This window comes from Amborella trichopoda, chromosome 1 (genome assembly GCF_054954075.1).
Source record: "Amborella trichopoda isolate Santa Cruz 75 chromosome 1, AtrichopodaSantaCruz75HAP2 v2.0, whole genome shotgun sequence".
Lineage (NCBI taxonomy): Eukaryota > Viridiplantae > Streptophyta > Magnoliopsida > Amborellales > Amborellaceae > Amborella > Amborella trichopoda.
In genome coordinates, this window is record NC_142336.1 from 50912503 (window position 1) to 50933322 (window position 20820).

The window sequence follows — 20820 nt, forward strand, 5'->3', positions numbered from 1 at the left end:
AATGACACTCATATCCCGAATTGCCTTGCAATGAAAAAAATAAAAAAAGAAAAATGGTTTCATGGGGCTGCAGCTCAATTGACCTTACCTAATAACTATCTAAAATGAAATAAAAAAGTAAATCTTTACATCTTGACTTTAATATTATGGTTGTGGAAAATAAATCGGATTTCCATATCTAAAATTAGTGTATGTTGTAACAAATTATCTAGACTGTCTATTTCACCTTGAAAATAAGTGTTGACAGATCGATAAAATCATTAATATTTTTTTAATTTCAAATTTTATTATTGGTGTTGAAATTTAATTTTAGAACTATCATGTAGATTTCCTTTACCAAAATTGCTTTCTGAGCGAGATTTGAGGTAATGTTTTATTTTCTTTTCATAAAACCTATGCCTTATATAAACTCATATGTACACAAGGGTGCGACCTTGGCTATATGCTATAAAAAATATAGACACACATGTTCTCGGGTTTTACCATATGTCGATAGTTGGCGGACAATGGCAATATACTTATGACCCGAACCATAAATTTTACCGTTATTTGATTCAACTGCCTATAATCAATGCAAAGCCTCATAGACCCATCATTCTTTTCACAAAAATGACCGATGCACCCCAAGTTGGCACACTGGGTTGAATGAACCCCTTCTCTAAAAGGTCCTACAATTGCACTTTCAGATCCTTCAATTCTGCTAAGGTCATCCGCTATGAGGCGTTATATATGGGAGCAGTGATAGGGACCAAGTATATCTCAAACTCTATATCCCTTACTAAGGGCAAATAGGACAACTCCTTGGGAAAAACCTTTGGGTACTCCCTCACTACTGGGATCTCCTCCAACTTTTACTGCACGTCCCAATTTTCTACTAGATAGACTGAGTACCCAACGCATCTTCTAGCTAGAAGACGATAAGCCTGAAGAGCTAAAATAAAGTATATAGGGGAAGCATCATTGATACAAAAAAAGTGCAGCGCAGATTGGGTAGGGGGTTTAAAGATTACATTCTTATCAAAACAGTAAATAGTGGCATGGTGTGTGAACAATTAGTTCATGCCTAAAATAACATCATAGTCCTGGATATCTAAGAGTATCGAGTCTATAGGCAGGACACACCACTCAAGCAATACCCTACACTGCATGTACACTATAACAGTTACCAAGGAGTTCCCCATAAGCATGAACACTTCTAAAGTATAATCAAGAGGTGAAAGTTCAACATTTAGATGACGTGCAAAATAAAGTGCAACAAAATAATAAGAAGAATTAGGGTCTATCAGAATCTTAGCCTCTCTACCATAAACAAATAGTATACATCGGATCACTGAGGTAGAAGACTTAGCCTCCTACTTCATGAGTGCGAGTACCCGACCCTGAGTCTTTGGTCTGTTATCTAGCTTCATCATAGGGCAATATTTGATCGGGTGGTCAGGCTTTCCACATCTGAAACATGCTATCATCTTCTTGTAGTACTCATTTGCATAGTGGTTGCTTATCCTGTAGTACGAGCATGTTGGGCGTTGATTCTTCCTCACATCGCCTGATAAAATCTTAAGGGTCTTCACATTGACTTGCTTAGTCTTTCTCCTGAAGTCACTCTTAGGCGGCGGCTGAGTATTCCTCCAAAAAATTGCCAAATGGTATTTATAAATAAAATATCATTACTTTTTGTTTAAAAAATTATTTTAACATGTAACCTAATAATTAAGCGAGGAAAATTTTAAATTTTTTACCAAAATATGACATTTTTGAAGTTAGTATCATGAAACTTTATTTGTGGAATACCCTTGTCATTTAGTAAAAATATAAACTTTACCCCCTATGGAGATGACAAAAATATTAATTGTCTTGTAGTGATATTTACAAAATTATTTTTACTTAATGAGGAATATATCACAAAAGGTAACTTAAAAAAAAAATAAACCACAAAGCTAGTAATTCTACCATTCATAACTCATTATATCATTAACCTTTGTAATTTGAAAGGTTGTGAACTTTAGAGAATATATATATATATATATATATATATATATATATATATATATATATATATACAGGAAGATACTACAAAACGCCTATAGGAGAAAATAAACAGTGATTTCGCTTACCCTCATCACCATCCAAACTTCATCGCACGATTCCAAGTGTCCGGTAGTATTTCAAATTTTATTTTGTTTTTACTAATTGGAATGATCTAAAATTTGGAGCGTGTGTACATCTTAGTGAGATGCACCTAATAAAAAATTGAAAAAAAATAAATTGAGAAATATAGAATAACCAAACTACCCTTGTAAAATTTTGGGGGTATTTTGGTCAATTTATGTTATGGGAATTGTTTTTTTATATTTTTACTAGGTGCGCCTCACTAAAATGTATACACGCTCAAAATTTCAAATAATTTGAATTTGTATAAGAAAAAAGAAAAATAAAAAATGAAATACTACTGGATAATTGTAATCGTGTGATGAAGTTTGGATGGTGATGAGGGTAGACGAAATCACTATTCATTTTTGCCTATAGGCATTGGCAAGAGTTTTTCATATATATATATATATATATATATATATATATATATATATATATATATATATCTACACGGGTGCGGTTTGCATAGAACCTAGGCTCTAAGCAATCAAATTAGAGCCTACCTTCAAATAGTGTCAAGAAATGTGATTTGAATATTAAAAATATTTTTGATAGCCTTAATATATATTTTCATATTTATTTATAAAGTTTAAAGCTTAAAAAATAGTGTAGATTGAGAGATCTATGAAAACTTGAAAATCTTGAAAATCGGCGGATAAAAAATACGTTACAAAATACATTATTTCCAAAACTTGAAACTTATTTATTTCTCACGTCCACGCATCTTGATGTCGAGATGATCATTTTGAGGATATTTGGGCATCAAAACAATATCTTATAGTGAAAATTTTGAGGTAGGCGCTAATTTGATTGTTTAGAGTCTTAGCTCTATGTTAACTTATATATATATATATATATATATATATATATATATATATATATATATATATATATATATATATATATATATATATATATATATATATATATATATATGGGTTTATCAAGACTTAACAACCCCTCAAAATACCAAAGTTCAAGTTAGAAGGAGTTGTGATATGTGTATTTATCAAAATAATAATTATTTTTTTATTAAAAAATTATTTAAATAGGTAATTTTACTATTAAACAACGTCAAATTTTAATTTTTTAAAAAAATACGATGGTATTTTGGAAGTTAGTGTCCTAAAACTTTGTTTGTAGAGTGCCGTTATCTTTGAGTTAAAATTTAAACTTTACCCTTTATGGAGATGACAAAAGTACCATTTGTCTTATAGTAATATTTACAAAATTGCCTCACAAAAGTAACTTTTTTTAAAAAATAGACTATAAAATTAATAAATCTACATTTCACAACTCTCTCTATCTTTAACATTTGTAATTTGAAGGGCTGTGAAGTTTAGATTTTTTTTCCTATATATATATATATATATATATATGAAAAATTAAACTGTAAATACGAGATGCTATCATGTCCGTGAGATTGGCCCACATGCAGTATGGGCCGATGGGATTACACTATTCCGTCAACCCGTGATCTTTTCCGATATATAATTATGTAACTAATGCTATATATGGGCTACGACCAATCAAAAATAGGAAAACTAAAAAAAATAAAATTCACAATGGTATTTAGCTTATAAAAAAATGAAAATTGTTTGAAATGTGATTAATCAACTATAAACATAATATTTAATGAATTAACAATGGAATAAAAAAAAATATTTATTTTTAAATAAATATTAAAGACATTTTTCATTTATTATCCTAAAAGAAGCATTGCGCAATGCATGAGCATTTGCTGGTATTATAAAAAGGCGATTTCTATTAGCGTCATCTCATTATATTTGACTGCACTCCCTGTGTCACATTCCTGATCATTTTTATCAATGACTTAGGATATTTTGTTGTCTACTCAGGTAATAGGTGGGTTATTGTCATTTATCATAAATTGTTCTGTTCACTAAAAAAATATTTAACTCATTTTCCTATTTTATAGTTGTTTATTGAAACAAATATAATAGTTTTATCACTTTCACTGTCACTATATTTATGGAGGAAGTGTTATCTCCATCGTATTACTTCTAAATTTATTTGTTAAAGTGGAAAAACTAGTGCTTCTCATCTTCGGATCATTTCTCAAAGTCTTATTTAAGAAAAGACATATTAGATAGAGAGTGCATTCGACAAATATATTTTACTATCCTTATCATGGAATTACAGTTTTAGAAGGGAAATATTGTCTGATTGCCATTCCCAAATACTGAATATGAATTTTAGTTTTAGGAGAAGGCTGACGCGTAGAACATACGTGGCAGTCTAACAGTTAGGCTAGGGGTGGCAATGGACCCATGGCCTAACTCATAAAATGCTCGGTATACTTGCCTGGCGGCGTGGGTATGAGTTCAACATTTGGACTTAACAAGTTAAGTCATATCTGGACCTCAACACTATTTCGGTGTGTATTAAAGATAAGATAGTTTGAGCCCTATTAGTTTGAGTGCATTAAAAATAAGATAGTTTGAACCCTATTAGTTTGAGTGAATTAAAGATAGTATACAATAAAAACTTCTAGTATATTAAGTTATTAAACGACAAGTTAGATGGTTTGAAATCTAATAACGGGTGATCGTAAAAAAAAAATGGATAGGTAGGGTATGAGTCCAATTTTTTTACAAATAGAGAGGGGGATACACTTTTCCAATGGGCAGGGCTGCCCGGCGCCTAATAAAGCCTGGGAAGACATGCTCGTATGGCCCAGCTAGTTAAGGCCTAAAAACTAAGGTAAGAAGCCTGCCCCACCGGTTACGAAGCCCGACCCGCCCTTTGAGGCCCGTTAAGGCACCAAGCCCGAATCCCAAAGGGTCTATTAGCCCTAGGCCGTCCCAGTTTTACTCGAATCTTTCTTTTCGGTAAAAAGTTGTTCCCGCCCGGACCAGAGGCATTATGATTCTTTGGGCAATAATATTCTTCGTACGGCAGGCATTTGTGGTGAAGGGTCATGCGATTGTTGCAGATGCTTTGAAGATAGAGGGAGAGCTACATACTGACTTTCATACAGTAGAGAAAGAAAGAGAAAGAAGATGAGAGACCTTACAAGAAGACCCCGTTATCTCTCTGTCTCTCTCTCTCTCTCTCTCTTTTTGAGCATTAGGAAAACCCTGTCATATCTGTGGCCCGTGCTCTCTCTCTCTCTCCATACCGATGCCCCTGCTCCCCTATCTCTCTCCTCTGTAACCCCTCTTTCTTTTATCTGTGATTTCTCTCTCTTTTCAAACCCTAGCCCCCATATTTGTCACAAGCTATTCTTTCTTACTCTCTTAAAGCCCTAAACCCCATCAATGCGCCCTCTCACTTCGAGCCTGGACTTCATTTCCAGGTATGTTTTTTTCGTTTCTCACTTTCTCTCTTTCTTTTTTTCCCCTTTCATTTCGTTGTTGTTAGTGTTATCGATTTGGTGGAGAGGTAGACTTGATATTTGGTGATATTTATCTGTAAATATGATATTTACTGATATTTATCAGTAACTATGGCATTTACTGGATTTTCAGCAGATTTTTTTTTTGATATTTTACTATTTTTTTTAGCAATATCATGTAATGTGATGATAATGTTATACAGCTGGTTTTGTTGCTTTGTGATTCAGTACTCTGGTTTTCCTGCCTTCTACTAATACCTAGAGCGGAAAAAATGAATTTGGCTGGCCGATATTTCTTAGAAAAATAATAAATATGATATTTATTATAGCAAGAATTTTAGTGAATTTATTAATATTTAATGGTCAATATGGAAATTTGTTCCCATTTACTGTTCTTATCAGTAATAATGCTATTTACTAATATGCATACTGTTCTTTATCAGTAGTAATGCTATTTACTAATATGCATAGTAAAAGTGATATTTATCATTAATATACAGTTAATCAGTATATTATTCTCTAAAAATAATTGATTTTTATAAGTAATTGATATTAATCAGTAATTATATTACCTACTAATTTTTATGAGTAATGCTGTGATTTATTGGTATTTATCAGTAAATTTTAGGATATTATCAGTAAATATCAGTAAATTTGATGAGTAACTGGCATTATCAAAAAAAATTATTAGTAATTTTTTCATTACTTTTAGTGATATTGTTAAAAAAAAAAATGATAGTATCTGTAATGTGCTATTTTTGCTAATACTTTATCCGAAAATATTAGTAAATTTACTGATATTATCATTTTACTGCTGTTTTTCAGTAACTTTAGTTACTTTATCGATAAAATCGGTTAATATGAGATTAACGGATATTTTACTTATATCGGGGGAGGTGCTGGTCAGTGTCCTTTAACTATCTTGTGTGTTTATGTAATCTATATTTAGTTACTTACGGCGTAAAATTGGCTTGTATTTGTTTAATTTTCAAAATTTGGCTTTTGTTGTGGTTTTATTTCCTTAGATAGGTCGGTTGTGTTGGTGAAATATATGAAGGAATTTTTTTTCCCTTAGCAACATGGCTTACCTTATTAGTAAACTTGTTTTTTTTCCTTGCGCTTCTTTTCTTTCGATGTAGTTATTATTTTTCCCTTTGTCGCATTGCAGTTGGGAGCACGAGAGTTGAAAAGGTCTGTTGTAATTATTCCTTTTGCCAAATGATCTAATGTTGGACAAATGATTTGTAGAACTGTTTTTATTTCAATAATGATAGACACCAGCTGAACACCATCAAGTTTTATGGATGGATGGTGTTGGAGAGACAGTAAGGTCATCCAAGACATGAAAGGACCCAGAGTAGTAGGTCTCCCTCTCTCTCCAACCTTGTCCATCCTTCAAATCAATGGTGTTAGGCTGGTCTCTACCCTATATAGGTACATTTGGATCTACTTGATCATTTCTCTTAGACTAATATATGTTTCTTATATCGTGAAATAGAACCCTAATATCAGGTTGTAGTATTTATAGTTCAAATTGGAAATATTTATGATGGGACAATTTACTTTTGATACAAAAAGGTCTCAATCATTGCTAACCTTTGGATGTGAAATCGCATGGGTGGTGATGTGTCACTAGTTGAGCACAAAGTCCAAAACAAATTTTCTCAAAAGTTGTGATACATTTTAATATGCTAGATTTGAGTCTTGTGCTGTTCGAATCTTCATGACCATGTGCTTGTAAGTTTTATGTGTGTTGAACACCGGAACCTAGAATCGTTGGCATCTTGAGGGACATGGGTAAACTTCTTGAGCAATTCCATGTTATTACTTTTTGTTGTTTACATCACATTACCAAAAGTATCTATTGGATTTGGATCTGGTGTGTCTGTTATATTTTTTATGGCACTAGTACATAATCTTCTTTTTATTCAGATTAATGGAGTGGATAGTCAGGACATGTGATGGCTCTTCATGCTGCTCACATGAATTATTATCATAGTGATTCTGAAGGTCTGATTAAGCTGATTGGCTGTTTCTGTTGACCAGAATACAACCTAACTCATGGTTTCTGTTTTTCAATGTACTCTGTTGTTTATCACCAATAGTTTATATTACATCATGCATGTAAAAGATCATCTCATAAATTGCCAGGACTCTTTACTTTATTTGTAATTGATATACTTGATATTTATTTGTTGAATTCTTAATGTGCAGCCTATTGTTGGTGGAAGTGCTTGAGCCTTTACGGACTTTATTTTGAATTAGATGTATGGAGTCTCTTGTTATGAAATTGATGTAAGAATACGTGGTCTCTGAAATTGATGCAAGGATATGGGGTTTCTCTTATTTGAGAATGATGTAATTCTATGGATGTACAGGTCTCAACACTTCATATAATGAGGGCCTCCCATTTTTATTTAAGTCATATCACCTTTTTTCTGACTAGGGAGTCCATAATGTAGTTAGAGAGAGACATGGCATTTTTTGAAGAGAAGTGGGAGCCGTTGTGAGAGTAGACAAACTATTTGCTTTAGAGAGAGAGAGAAGGGGTGTTGTTTGTGGAACTAGAGAGAGAGAAGGGGTGCTGATTTTGGAAGTGACCGAATCTAGATTCGGATCCGGATCCTATAGATACTTTTGGATCTGGATCCAAATCCAAACATTCTGGATCCGATAGGATCCAAACCCAGATCCAAATCCGATATATACTTTTTGGATTCAGATTCAGATTTGGGTGGATTCGGATCCGGCCTTGAAAATTCTCAACCCTATATTTATTGGTATTTTATCAGTAAATATCAAGAATTTGATCAGAGATTGACTATCAAAAAATGTTGTTGGTAATTTTATCAGTAATTTTTATTGATACTGTCAAAAAATAATGATATTATATGTAACTATGCTGATCGGAAGACATTAGTAAATTTATTGATATTTTCATTTTACTACTGTTTATCAGTAACTTTACTGATAAATCGGTTAATATGAGATTAACGGATGTTTAACTTATGTAGGGGTGGGTGCGGTCAGTGTCTTTTAACTATGTTGCTGTAATCCATATTTATAGTTACTTACAACGTAAAATTGGCTTGTGTTTGTTTGAATGTTCAAATGTTGCTTTTTATTGTGGTTTTATTTCCTTAGATAGGTTGGTTGTGTTGGTGAGGGATATGAAGGAAAGGTCTTTATTTTTATTTTTGCTTAACAACATGACTTACTTTATTACTAAACTTTGGTATTTTTTTTCCTTGCTCTTGTTTTGTTTTAATATGCTTATTATTTTTCCCTTTCTTTATTTACTTGCAATTGGACCACATTGCAATTGGGAGCACAATAGTTGAGAAGGTGTGTTGTAATTATTCTTTTTGCCAGATGATCTAATGGACTGTTTCTATATTAATAACGACAGATACGAGCTGAACACCAGCAAGTTTGATGGATGGATGGTGTTGGAGGACAATGAGGTCTTCCAAGACATGAGAGCACCCAAAATAGTAGGTCTCCCTCCCTCATCAACATTTCCATCCTTCAAACCAATGGTGTTAGGCTGGTCTCTACTCTTTTTAGGTACATTTGGATCAACTTGATCATATCTATTAGAATGATATATGTTTCTTATATGGTTGAGGTTTGTATAAGGTGTCAACCTTAAACAATCACTGTAAGGTGCACCTCAAAATCTCATTAAAACATTTATTTTCAGTGCCAAAACTCTAATCATGCCTTAAATTCTATTTTTCACCCTATAATAAAATTAAAAGCTCCGAAAATGGTGCAAATCGAGTAGATCTATGAGCACTCAAAAATCTTGAAAATGGACGGTCTAGATAATGTGTTACAATATGCACTATTTTTAGAGTTTGAAATTCGTTTTTTTCTTTCATATCCATATATGTCGAGGTCAAGATGATCAATGGGAGAATTTTCTAGTGACAAAACAACCTTTTTCAATGGGATTTTTAGGTGCACCTTACTTCTACATTATAAGCCTTCTTATATTATGATAGAACCTTAATGTAAGGTTGTAGTGTTTATAGTTCAAATTACGTTTACTCGTATTAATTATGTACTTGTATTTGCAGGGTTTACACTCAGGCATTGGCGGTATCGGAAAAATAGGTACAATGTACATGCTCTAAATTTGTACGTGTTTAACAATATTTTTGTTGACATGAAAATAATGTCTCATCACTCAATTGTATAATATTATATTATAAAAAGTGTCATACATAAACTATAACTAGAATAGAGAATGTAGATTTCGAGGATAAATTTGTAAGAAGATATCATCATCGTCACGTCATTTGAGTCTTGTCCCAACTATTTGGGGTTGATTATATATGGGCCATACCCTCATTCCTGTTACCCTTTAAAACCTTCCACTTGAACCAAATTGGTCCTTCTAATTGGTGTTGTATCAGGCTCACACTGTTCATAGCCAGCCCACCTAAGTCTACTTTCCTTTATTTTACCGCCTATTGGACCCACACCCTTGAATTCCCTAAGATGTATTTCATTTTGAATTTCTATTGTTTCGTGTCTTGCGACTCATCCATCTCAACATTCTCATCCAAGCTGTACTCATCCTATGGATATGTTGTTTCCTTACCACGCAACATTCCGTCCCATAAAGCATGGCTACTCTTTCAGCTGTCCTATAGAACTTCCTTTTCAGTTTCATTGGTATATGGCCATCGCATGAAACTCCGGATGCACGTCTACTTCACCCACACAGCTTTAATTTATAGGAAGATATGTAGATAGCAAAATCAATGGAGATCAACAAATTGAAGAGATATAAGAGAGATTCACTTATGGAAAGTTTTTCCATGATACTATATAGTGTTTTCTAGGAGGGAGAAACTTCCAAATACCAAGAATAGATGGAGGATTTCACCTATGCTTTGAGAGAAAAGTATAGGCATAGACAAATTTCTTAGTAGCGTAAAATAGATGTGTACATGTCTTCCCTTTTTTTTTTTAATCTATCGACACTTAATTTGAATCAAATATTCTTTAGCGTATAAAATTCTATTCCTAAAATGGAACAAAGAAGACCCCTCAAGAGATATCAGGAAGGGACTTCTCCATCTCTTTGTTCCTAATGTAACTTTTTCTCATGTACTAATCTCCCTTATATATTGTATTTGTTTTACTTGCATTAATATTTTTTACGATTTGTTTTAATGAATAGGTTTGGGTTCTTTATTCGTTGATTACTGTCTTTTATGTTCACGTGCATCTTTTTCCTTAGGGCGTGTTTGACACGCGGAAGTGATAAAATATAAGGAACTTCGCTTTTCTTGTTTAGGGCCCCAAATGGGGAAGGTTGACTTTCTTGTCGGGCATAAAAGCCCCTCACCATCTCCTTCCCTCACCGCAGCTCCTTCTTTCACCTCTCGTTGCTGCCATAGCCACCCTACTTCTGGGTACCCCTCCGCTCTCTCTCCCCTCTTTCTCACTCCCTCTCCCCCCTAAAATTCCCCTCCCCTGAAAATTTCTCTCTCTGTCCATTCCTCTATGTGGCATCCGTAAAAGGGGCTGATCCAAACCTCCTCTCCCACTCTCTCTCTTCTCATGGTATCTCTCTCGCTGGGTCTCTCTCTCTTTCTCAGTCCCTCAGTCTCTCTCTCTCTCTCTCTATGATCTGCTCCATAGTTACCGGGAGCGAGAGTGGGAACGGCTCTGGCTTTGGCTCTGAGAGCGGGAGCGTCATGTTGAGGGCTGCCCAAAGCTCAAGAGCTCGGGGAGCGAGTTCCGGCGAGGGTAAAAGTAGTGGATCGAGATATCATATGAACAAGGAGCGCATTATCAATACATCGAAATCTAGATCCTTATTTAACGGGTACGCGTTCCATTCAAATGGGATTGTTTTGCCATGTTCATTAGGATCGTGCTCCCATCGACAACAGGAAAAGGATCCCATTTGAAGTTGAGTTGTGCCCCCTTCTAAGAGTGACTACGTTCCTATTTGGAAAGGATCGAGCTCCATTCAAGGAAGGATCATGTTTTGTGCATGATTGATCTGCACTCCCATCGCAGAACTCCACTTGTATTAAGAACCCCACTCCATTACACATCGATTCGTGCTCCCACTAAGTAGGCTGCCCGTTCCCATTATCCCATATAAATGCGATCTCGTTTTGGTTTAGTCTAGAAACCGCCTATCTAGCAATGGCCCATGGGGCTAGATCCATGCACAACCAATCCTAGATGTCCATGGATTAATCAAATTCCATTAATCTTGTATGAGATAAATTCTTTCAATGATCTATATAATTATATTCTTGAAACGGTTAATGCTAGTATTGTTCAACATTTATACATGATATGAAAATGGGTGGCACCTTGGTGTTTGTGTACCTGGAAATATATTGTCTGGGAAACAAATTATTAGAGTAATACAAAACTAGAGTAATATATTATCTGAAAATGGAATGTTGTTGTATGGGTACCATTGTCCTACTGTTTGGCTACGTTTCTGGGGAATGCATTACTGTTATTTTGAATTGGAAAAACTGCATAAAATTTTTGGGGTTATAAGGTTTCTAGGGGATCTTTTAGACATCACTCACCTTAGAAATCATTTCCTTGTGTCCTATGTGGGCTATAGTGAATCTAGATGGGGAAATCATATGTAGATGTGATTCAGTCCAAGTTTGGATAATTATGAATCTTGTTCCCTAAAAAGATATTCAAATTACGTACGGCGTGGCAACATGACTTTGTTCGAAATCAATTCCCATGTGCCCCTCTGATGGAGGACGGAGAGAAACGAGAGAGAAACAATTCACAATCGGCAAAATTTATGGGATGTCGACTGTGATTCAAAGACAGTAAGCTAAACCCAACAAAGCCTAGCTCAATGGCTTCTATATGGGTTCAAGGACCACCCAAAATGGGAACTTTGTTCCTGATTTATGAAAATTTACAGCAAAAATATTGATTCCAACAAGGTAAAAGTCTTCCTTTTCTAATAGTCTTGGATTGGCTCCTAAGCCAAAGCTTTCTTAACTTTCCTAGGAGTATTAATGGACGCTATCCCCATGCAAAGGGCCTCTTCCCAAGCAAATTTTAAATTTAGATTCTGACCTAACCCTCGTAATTTTTCCCAATGCTCAAATTTTAATTGGAACCCCCCAGCTTTTAGTAAATTCCAGAAAAGTGAATTTAAGAGAAAAATTACCCAAAATTCCCCCCCTTACAAATAAAACTAAAAGAGAAAATGTAGTCCACAAAATGTTGGAAAACTTTATTTTGTTTTCTGTATCAATATTTAGGGGCTCAGAAAACTCGTCCATGAGTTTGAGCCGACAAAATACTCCTCAAGGGCTTCCAGATCAATCTTCATCAATTCCTCTTTAATCCACAAACTCTCAAAATTGGGCTTGCCCTTCCACTGTACCACATGCTGACTATAATCCCCGCAGCAGGTAGAAATGATGCCGATGTCCAAGATCCTCTCCACCTTGTTCCCTTTTGCTTAGCTAAATGTTTTTCCCACCTGGCATCACCTTCTACAACATCCTCATGATACTCATATTAAGTTGGAGACGTTGAAAATGGGAGAAATTTCATATCTTCCGGGGAGCTTAATTTTGTAGGCATTTTACCTCATCTGGAGAAGGGCCAATCTTCTTATATTTAAGCTTATGGTTCGGGCCTCTTATGAAACACTCATGCCTAAAGTAGACCATTACCAAGTCTCCTACTATTTTCCCAATGGTGTAAGTTGGCACGGGTTTGTACTTGTTGTAAGCACTTTTGTAAGCTTTCCAGAACTTGTTGATAGAGGTCTTGAATTTGCTCAGCCAAAGCTTTCAAATCATCGCTAGCTCTCGCTTCCTCGGGCAAAGGGACTTGGTCAAGCACCTTGCTTGGTGGTTGAGCAACACTACCTCAAGGACTACCTCCTTGAAGAAAAGATCAGCTGCTTAGTCGCATCTAAAGTGTTTCCGCAAGGAATGAAGTGGGCTATTTTAGAGAACCTATCTACCACCACAAAGATAAGAGTCAAACTCTCTCGAGGTGCCTGGAAGCCCCACCAAAAAGTCCACACATCTGTCCATGGTCGGTCAGGGATGGGTAAGGGAGTGTAAAGGCCAGTTTTTTGAGACCGTCTCCACGAACAGGATGAGATATCTCTTTAGTTTGGGCCAAAAGTACTTATATTCCACAAGGGTTGTGGTCTTATCCTGCCCAAAGGAACCTCTAAGGTTGTCACCATGCATTTCACCCCTAATTTGGATGCAAAGGACATCCTGTGAATGCTAAGCCGGATTCCTCAGAGGAGAAAACCATCCTGCAAAACAAAAACAACAAATGCTTCCCTTTCTCCTCATGCAAGCTGCTCAAGGATTTTAGAGAAGAATGGGTCAGTAGTATAAGCTTGAGATTTGGACTCAAAACTGCTCATGAGGTTCTCAAAACATTAGAGAGCCACTAGAAGTTCTCGGAGTCTCATTACCATGCTATTTTGTTGGATTGGGGTGTTTCTCGCAAGTCAATTTCAACTTGTATGCAACCTCTTTAAACACCATATTGCCTCAGCTGCCACTATCAATAATAATAGTGCACACCTTCCTAAGGATTGTAAACGAATCCGAAATGCTTTGTTTTTGGACCCACAACTCTTCTAGCCTCAAGATGAGAGCACTCCATTTGTTCACTCCGAGAATCAATTCGCAGACATACTTACCAAGGCCTCTAATCGAGTTCGACTAAAGGATATATCGGGTAAGCTGGGCATCCATATATAAGTGTAGCAACTATTATGGGCTCATGCAACTGTTATGTGCTCATGCAACTGTTATGTGCTCATGCTCATTAAAACATATGTAACAATAGTTACTCCTATACATAATGCCCATTAAAATGTATTCATTTATTTTATTTTATTTTATTTCAAAGTCCAAATGCATTACATACATATTGAATATGCATCCCTTTATCTATTCATTTATTTTATTTTATTTTAGAGTCCAAATGCGAAAAGGGATGCGCGATACATATGCAGTGATTGGTATAACATCGAGGTATGTGTGTAGTCTGCAAGTGCCGTTTAACTTTTATCCAGGTAGTCATACTTATGTGCGAAGAATGTATTATTAGTGGGGATGACAACTTCAGTTGAGAAGTTAGTTGGGGTGGGTTGCCGCAAGAGACTTCTAACTACAAATGGCCTAACACAATTTAAGAAGATGTACCAAATACATGTCATTGTCATGAAACTATGAAACTTCAATTAGGATTGAAAGAAATTGGATGGGATTGTCTTGAAACTTAGATTAGGATTGAAAGAAATTGGATGTAATTGTCATGAAACTGCGATTAGGATTGAAAGAAATTGAATGTATTATAGAAATTGAATTTATTATGCGTGTGGATGATACTTGGGTTAGGTTGACTCAAGTCACTTCAAACAATGGGTTGCCTCAAGACACTTCAAACAAAATACCGTCGGCTGTTATACCAGCAATTTTGGGATACTCACGATTGTGATGGAAGCAATTTTGGATTCCGAAAATTGAAGTGATTTTGGATTCTGCCCTTATATAATCGATTTTGGGATACTCAATAGGGACTTAACACAATGATTTTGGGATACTCAAGATTGATAGGGACTCAACACAATGGAAGGATCTACCGAAATAGATGTGATGCAATGTAATAAGAATCTAAATATGATGCAATGTAATAAGAATTTGCCATATAAAACTGTTGGTTGAATCTAACACATAAAACTGTTAGTTTTTTCTATTGGGTTTGCTTTTCGTGTTTTTCAAATATGTAAATATAAAAATTGATTGAAAAGATCCATGTCACTCCAGTAAGAGTCGACTGGAGAGGGAATTTGTTGAGATTGTTGATGTTGTTGTGTTCTTGGGCCGTTCATCTTCCATTTTGCTAGTTGATAACTAAATGAATTTGTTTTGATTGTTGAGATCCTTCCCATATGAATTTGTATCATTTTAAGTTCAAATATGAATTTCTTTCGGATTTGATCGCTTATCTTAATCCTTTGATCACTTATCTTGATCCTTTGATCATTTATCCTTAAAACATAGCCTAGGATGATGATGAGGACGGGCTTTGATCGACGACGGGAAACCTTTCCGTACATGCGATATAACCTTAAGCGACGTTAAAATTTTCCTGCCTTCTCATGATTGGTGTAAACTTTTTAATCCAAAAAAATTCTATTGTCAACTCCTTCAATTCGTAGGTTTCTTATTATGATTTTTATTTGGGATTTCATTTTGTAGTTGTATTGATTTGACGATATAAATCAGGATATATTGAGAAAATGTAGGAATAGTGTGGGTATATAAAAAAGAAGACTACATTGTTTGAAGCACGGGTAAAACCGAAAGCCCCTCTTGTTTCAAAGAGAGGGGGATTCACATTTCATTTGATAGTAAGAGGCAAATTGAAAGCTAAGCAATGGTTTCAAAGAAAAAGAGGGATGGGTTATTCACATTTTATTTGATAGTAAGAGCAAATTGATTTTATTTGATAGTAAGAGCAAATTGAAAGCTAAACAATGGTAATTCCAAAGATCCCTTGGGAAAAATGGAGATGTCTCGTACGTTACTTGTAATGAGTGCCACTAAATATGCCCAAACAAGCATATGGAATCAGGCAAGTCGCCCAGGCAATCCAAAACCACAATTATGAAATAGCGCATGTATCCATAATTACCGAAATTGAGGGGCTTTCATAGTAGTCCGCACATTTGTATTTTGGGGCATCCGAACTTGTTCTCCAAAAACAGAGGTGGTATGTATGCAAATCGAGAAAAGAAAATATAGCAACAAATAAGAGCATGAACCCCTGCACTTGTCGTGAGAAAAAAGTGGTCCCCTCATATTGCATGACGTATTTTTTTCTCTCTTTTCTTCCTCTCTCTTAATTATCTGCACATGTCCAAGTTGGGAAAATAATGAAAGGGAAGTGATGTTAAGACAACTGGTTTTTAGAGAGAGAACCATTTACGTAACGCAAAAACTTCTTTACCCCAAGCAAAATGTAATAAAATCTTGAGACAATGCAAAAATGTATAGAGAGGGGTAGCTCAATGAGATCCCCAAGTATCTTCCTCGTACCACTGAGTTGTGGAGTGGGTACAAAACATAGTTACTGTTTTTTTTTTCTTCTTCTATGTATCTCGTTTTTTAGGATCTCGTTCCCTAGAGCGCCGGGATCGAGTTTTTTAGATTTAACATTATAAGGAAATGGAATTCCAGCCCCTAATAGTATTTCTAGCTGATGAATCATGTAAGGATAGCCAGTTGTATTAGTATGCAAGATAATGAGTGTACATGCGTTGAGAACTGTACGAAGTGGAAAATACATTAAGTTTGGTCTAAAATTTAAAATATATACTCTTTTCATTCTAATGAACAATCACAAAAAGAAAAATTTGAAGATGTAATTTTAAATCCAATTAACATTGGCGGTCCATTTTGATAAGATGATTAGATGGAGGCTTTTGAAAGATTTTTTTGTTTCCAATATTTGTTGATGGTTTTATTATCATTAGATGAACAAGGTTAATAAAAAAAAGAAATGATTTTGAGTTTGTAATAGTCTAGATTGGTTGTTGAAGGGGTTTCATTTTGACCACATCTAGAGTTCAAATGAAACTTTTTTTTTTTTTGGGATTGATTATTGAGATGAAGAGAGTGTATATACAAAATTTTGAATCATACAAATACCACAAACATGATTTTCTAGAAGTGTAATTGCATTATACTATGATACAACTGTTGCATTAGATCGTTGCCCATTAAGAATCGATATAAGGAGCCTATAGTTACTGAAAATTTTTTATATAGAGCCGAGGCTTTAAACAATATTGTGAATTTTTTTTTGAGCATTGTGGTCGTTGAGCTGGAGTTAGTGGCATTCACAAGCTTAGGGATTGTGATTGAGATAATGTTTCTCGAAATTTATTGAAAATTGTAATTCATAAAAATAATTGTTGAAGATTGTGGCACAAAATTTGGTTCTTCCCAAGGAGCACCCCTGAGTTGTGGGATACTTGGTCCATAAACTGCTATGAGCTTGTACTGGAAGTGGTTTGGGATTTTAGAGAGGCAAGTTGAGTATAAATATAACACCTATGAGGGAGGAGACGAGATTGGAAGCATTGGATCTCGGAGGACCATGGATCATCCCTAGAGGTCACTTGGGCTTCCAGAGCAAACCCCATTGGCGTGGGCAGACGCCATTCGTGCCAAAAGAGCTACAAACTTGATACCCCAAGTGGTTTGTTTGTGAGATAATTTTATTTTAGGAAAAACTTTCATGTCACTCCACCTATATATATATATAATCTCAGCCGTCAGATCTGAGTAAACAACTAAGATGGCTTGAGTCATAATGTTACAAGCTGGCTCTTAAGCATGAGATCTTGATCTTATGGCTCATAGTATTTTATTGTTATTTTAATTTTATAAATTTTGCAGTGAAATTTACTAGTATACATACATCTTACAAGGGTGCACATAATAAAAATAAAAATAAAATGTTTCTTGCGATAAAATTTATCAAAATACCCCTAATACTTTTAGGGCCATTTTAATTATTTATTTTTATGAGAAGATTTTTTTTTCTAAGTGCGTCCTAATAAGGAGATAAGACACTCCAAATTTCAGGCCAAAAGGTTTTGTAGAAAAAATAAAAAATCAAATAGTATTTTGACGTGACATTGTAACATGAGCAATTCTAACTGTAAATTCAGATCGAACGGTTGAGAAGTGGAGTCATGTATAATTTATATGTGGTTGGGGTCACACAAAAAGCTTTTCTTTTTTATTTGTAGAGAAATTTATACTATTGTTCTTGCAGATTACTATTATTTAAGAAATCTTTTAAAATAGTTCACTATTCTCTAAAAAAACAGTGAGAATTAATATCCAATATTTTCAAAACAAATTGATATCTAAAATGGTGAAGTATGTAATTGGAGTTTTTACTTCTGGTACAACAGGTCAAAGCCATATCTAGTCATCGAATGTAAAATTAGACAACTTTTTGATGCATCTATAACCTCCTCATTTTATATTTATATCTAATGACTAGGGATGATATGACCTTGTACCAAAAATAAACAATTTTATAGTATACAACAGTTGCAAAATAACCTACATTTTATCATATGCATCTTAAACCCCAGAGGTTGCAAAGGACACTGTTCAAAGAACCTCTTGCGGGGAAATTGATCTTTCTCATTGCATCCCAAATAGCTTCTTATCTCATAGGAGAGAGTCATGCAATATCTTCCAAGCATACTAATATGTTATGAGTTTAGTTTTTGTTTTTTGGGGTTGGAGGGGGCCCTGCTTGCCTTTTGTAAGAAGTGAGTTTAAGATATAGCGTTGCAAATTGTCAAACACTAATCACGTTCTTTTTTTAATACCCCATTGCAATATGAGTAACCATGACCTAGTGTGACGCACCTAGCACGTTCTTTTTTTAATACCCCATTGCAATATGAGTAACCATGACCTAGTGTGACGCACCTAGCCCCTTGGGGTCATCTCACATCGGAAGCTTCACGGACTTTCGTAGTTGTAACAATAGTGTGCACAAGTTATATTTGGTCCTTTTCATATGAGATTTATGTTTGGTCATTTTCACGGACTTTTGTAGTTTTAGGAGTTAGTTTTTTTGAAGGTGCTAGTGGGGTGGTGTTATTAGAAATAAAAACCATAACATGTGATTAGGGTGTGGGGGTGCTATCATCATTTACTGTTATTAAGTAAATCTCCTTCCACAATCACCATGAACCCAAATTATCTATCGAAATAAGTTTCAACCAATGCCAAAGAGCATTGATTCAGTCTGATTTGTTGTGCCCATAACGCAAGGACCCAATAGAAAACAAGAACTTGCCCACGATCATTCATAATGAGAAAACCATTCCGTGAAGGATCTGCTATCATTTCTAACTAGACCCCATTCCTTGGAGGATCTAGGATGATTTTTAACCAAACCACCATGATTTAGGTTTCCAAAGAGCTACCATCAAAATTAAGTTTTAACACCCTATTATTAGAAAGAGGTTTTCAATCACTTCCAACTTTCACTTTTTTTACACCCAGTAATCTCTCCCAAATTATTAACTAAGTCAATTTTTCGAAAGTGATCTATACTCTTTCTTACCGAAATATAGCTAATGAGAGACACTAGCGCTCTGCATTTAACTCTTTCTCTAACCCGTCCCGTGTCTTAAAGGTCCTTCTATTCCTTTCTTCATTCTCCAACATTCCCCAACTCTCTTAATAAGGTTGGCAATTGGGGCCCGTGGACCCGAGAACGGGTTCGGGTATGAGTCCAAAATTTAGACCTGGAGGGTTGGGTCCAGGTCTGAGTCTATATAGACCAGACCAGACCCGAATTTAATTACTTATTTCAAATAAATATCTATAGTTATAACATTTAAATAAGGATATAGTTTATATAAGGTTGCAACCTTAAAAATTAAGGTTGCACCACCAAATTTTATTATAAGATATAATTTTGGTGTCGAAAATTCGTAGAATGGATTGAGAGTCTATTTTTATCTCTAATTATAAAATTTTGGATCAAAACTCGTTCAAATCAAATAGATCTATAAACACATGAAAATCTTGAAAATGAATGGTTGCAAGATGCACTATTTTTGGGAGTTGAAATCCTTTTTTTTTTTTTCATATTCATATATCTTGATGTCGAGATGATCAATTAGAAAGTTTTCCAACTTCAAAACTACATTTTACAATGGATTTCTTTGATGCACTTTAATTTTACATTTTAAGATTGCAACCGTTTTCCTTTAAATAATAATATATACATTTTTAATATTGCAATTTTATATAAACGTTTTCCTTTAAATTATATATAGATATATCACATATTTTATGAAATACATGTTTAATACCGACCGTTATTCTGTTATAAGATGAATGGTGGGAACTAATTATCTCATAATTAATTTTACTCTTTATTTCTTAGGGTTTTTCTCTCTCTCTCTCTCTATTTTAAAGTCAAGTTCAGGTCCCTTATAAACAATTTGGGTCTAGGGACTCTAGACCTGGTCGGGTTCGGTTCCCACTGGTATATTTTCGAGTTGATCCATTGCCACCCGTATCCCTTAACGATCATTCTATTCCTTCCTTTCCATATTGTCCATAAAAATTGCATATCGAAATTCCTCTCGCAGTACTTTATAAACTTTTGGGAGACAACGTAAATTGTCTCACAAGCGACATATGAAAATGACAGCAGCTGGGATAGCATCAGTTTAAATGTCAAAAGATAAAAAG

General features: G+C 34.8%; 1 protein-coding gene across 46 annotated transcripts; it reads left to right on the top strand.

Annotated features, from left to right (window-relative positions):
- Window positions 1–4975: 4975 nt before the first annotated feature.
- LOC110008524 (uncharacterized) lies at window positions 4976–16315 on the top strand. 46 transcript variants are annotated; one of them, XM_088871059.1, is made up of 7 exons: window positions 4979–5470; window positions 6678–6700; window positions 7442–7519; window positions 7724–9076; window positions 9592–9628; window positions 14488–14544; window positions 14911–15452. In XM_088871059.1, exons 4-7 carry the CDS (start codon window positions 8890–8892, stop codon window positions 15008–15010), a joined length of 381 nt encoding a protein of 126 aa, XP_088727185.1. In that variant the 5' UTR covers window positions 4979–5470; window positions 6678–6700; window positions 7442–7519; window positions 7724–8889; the 3' UTR covers window positions 15011–15452. The 46 variants fall into 46 exon arrangements, 15 of the variants coding, with proteins under 15 accessions (XP_088727179.1, XP_088727204.1, XP_088727178.1 ...); XM_088871068.1 differs by lacking the exon at window positions 7442–7519 and having other exon boundaries at window positions 4986–5470; window positions 7724–7804; window positions 8919–9076; XM_088871053.1 differs by having other exon boundaries at window positions 4977–5470; window positions 6678–7519.
- The last annotated feature ends 4505 nt before the right edge of the window (window positions 16316–20820 follow it).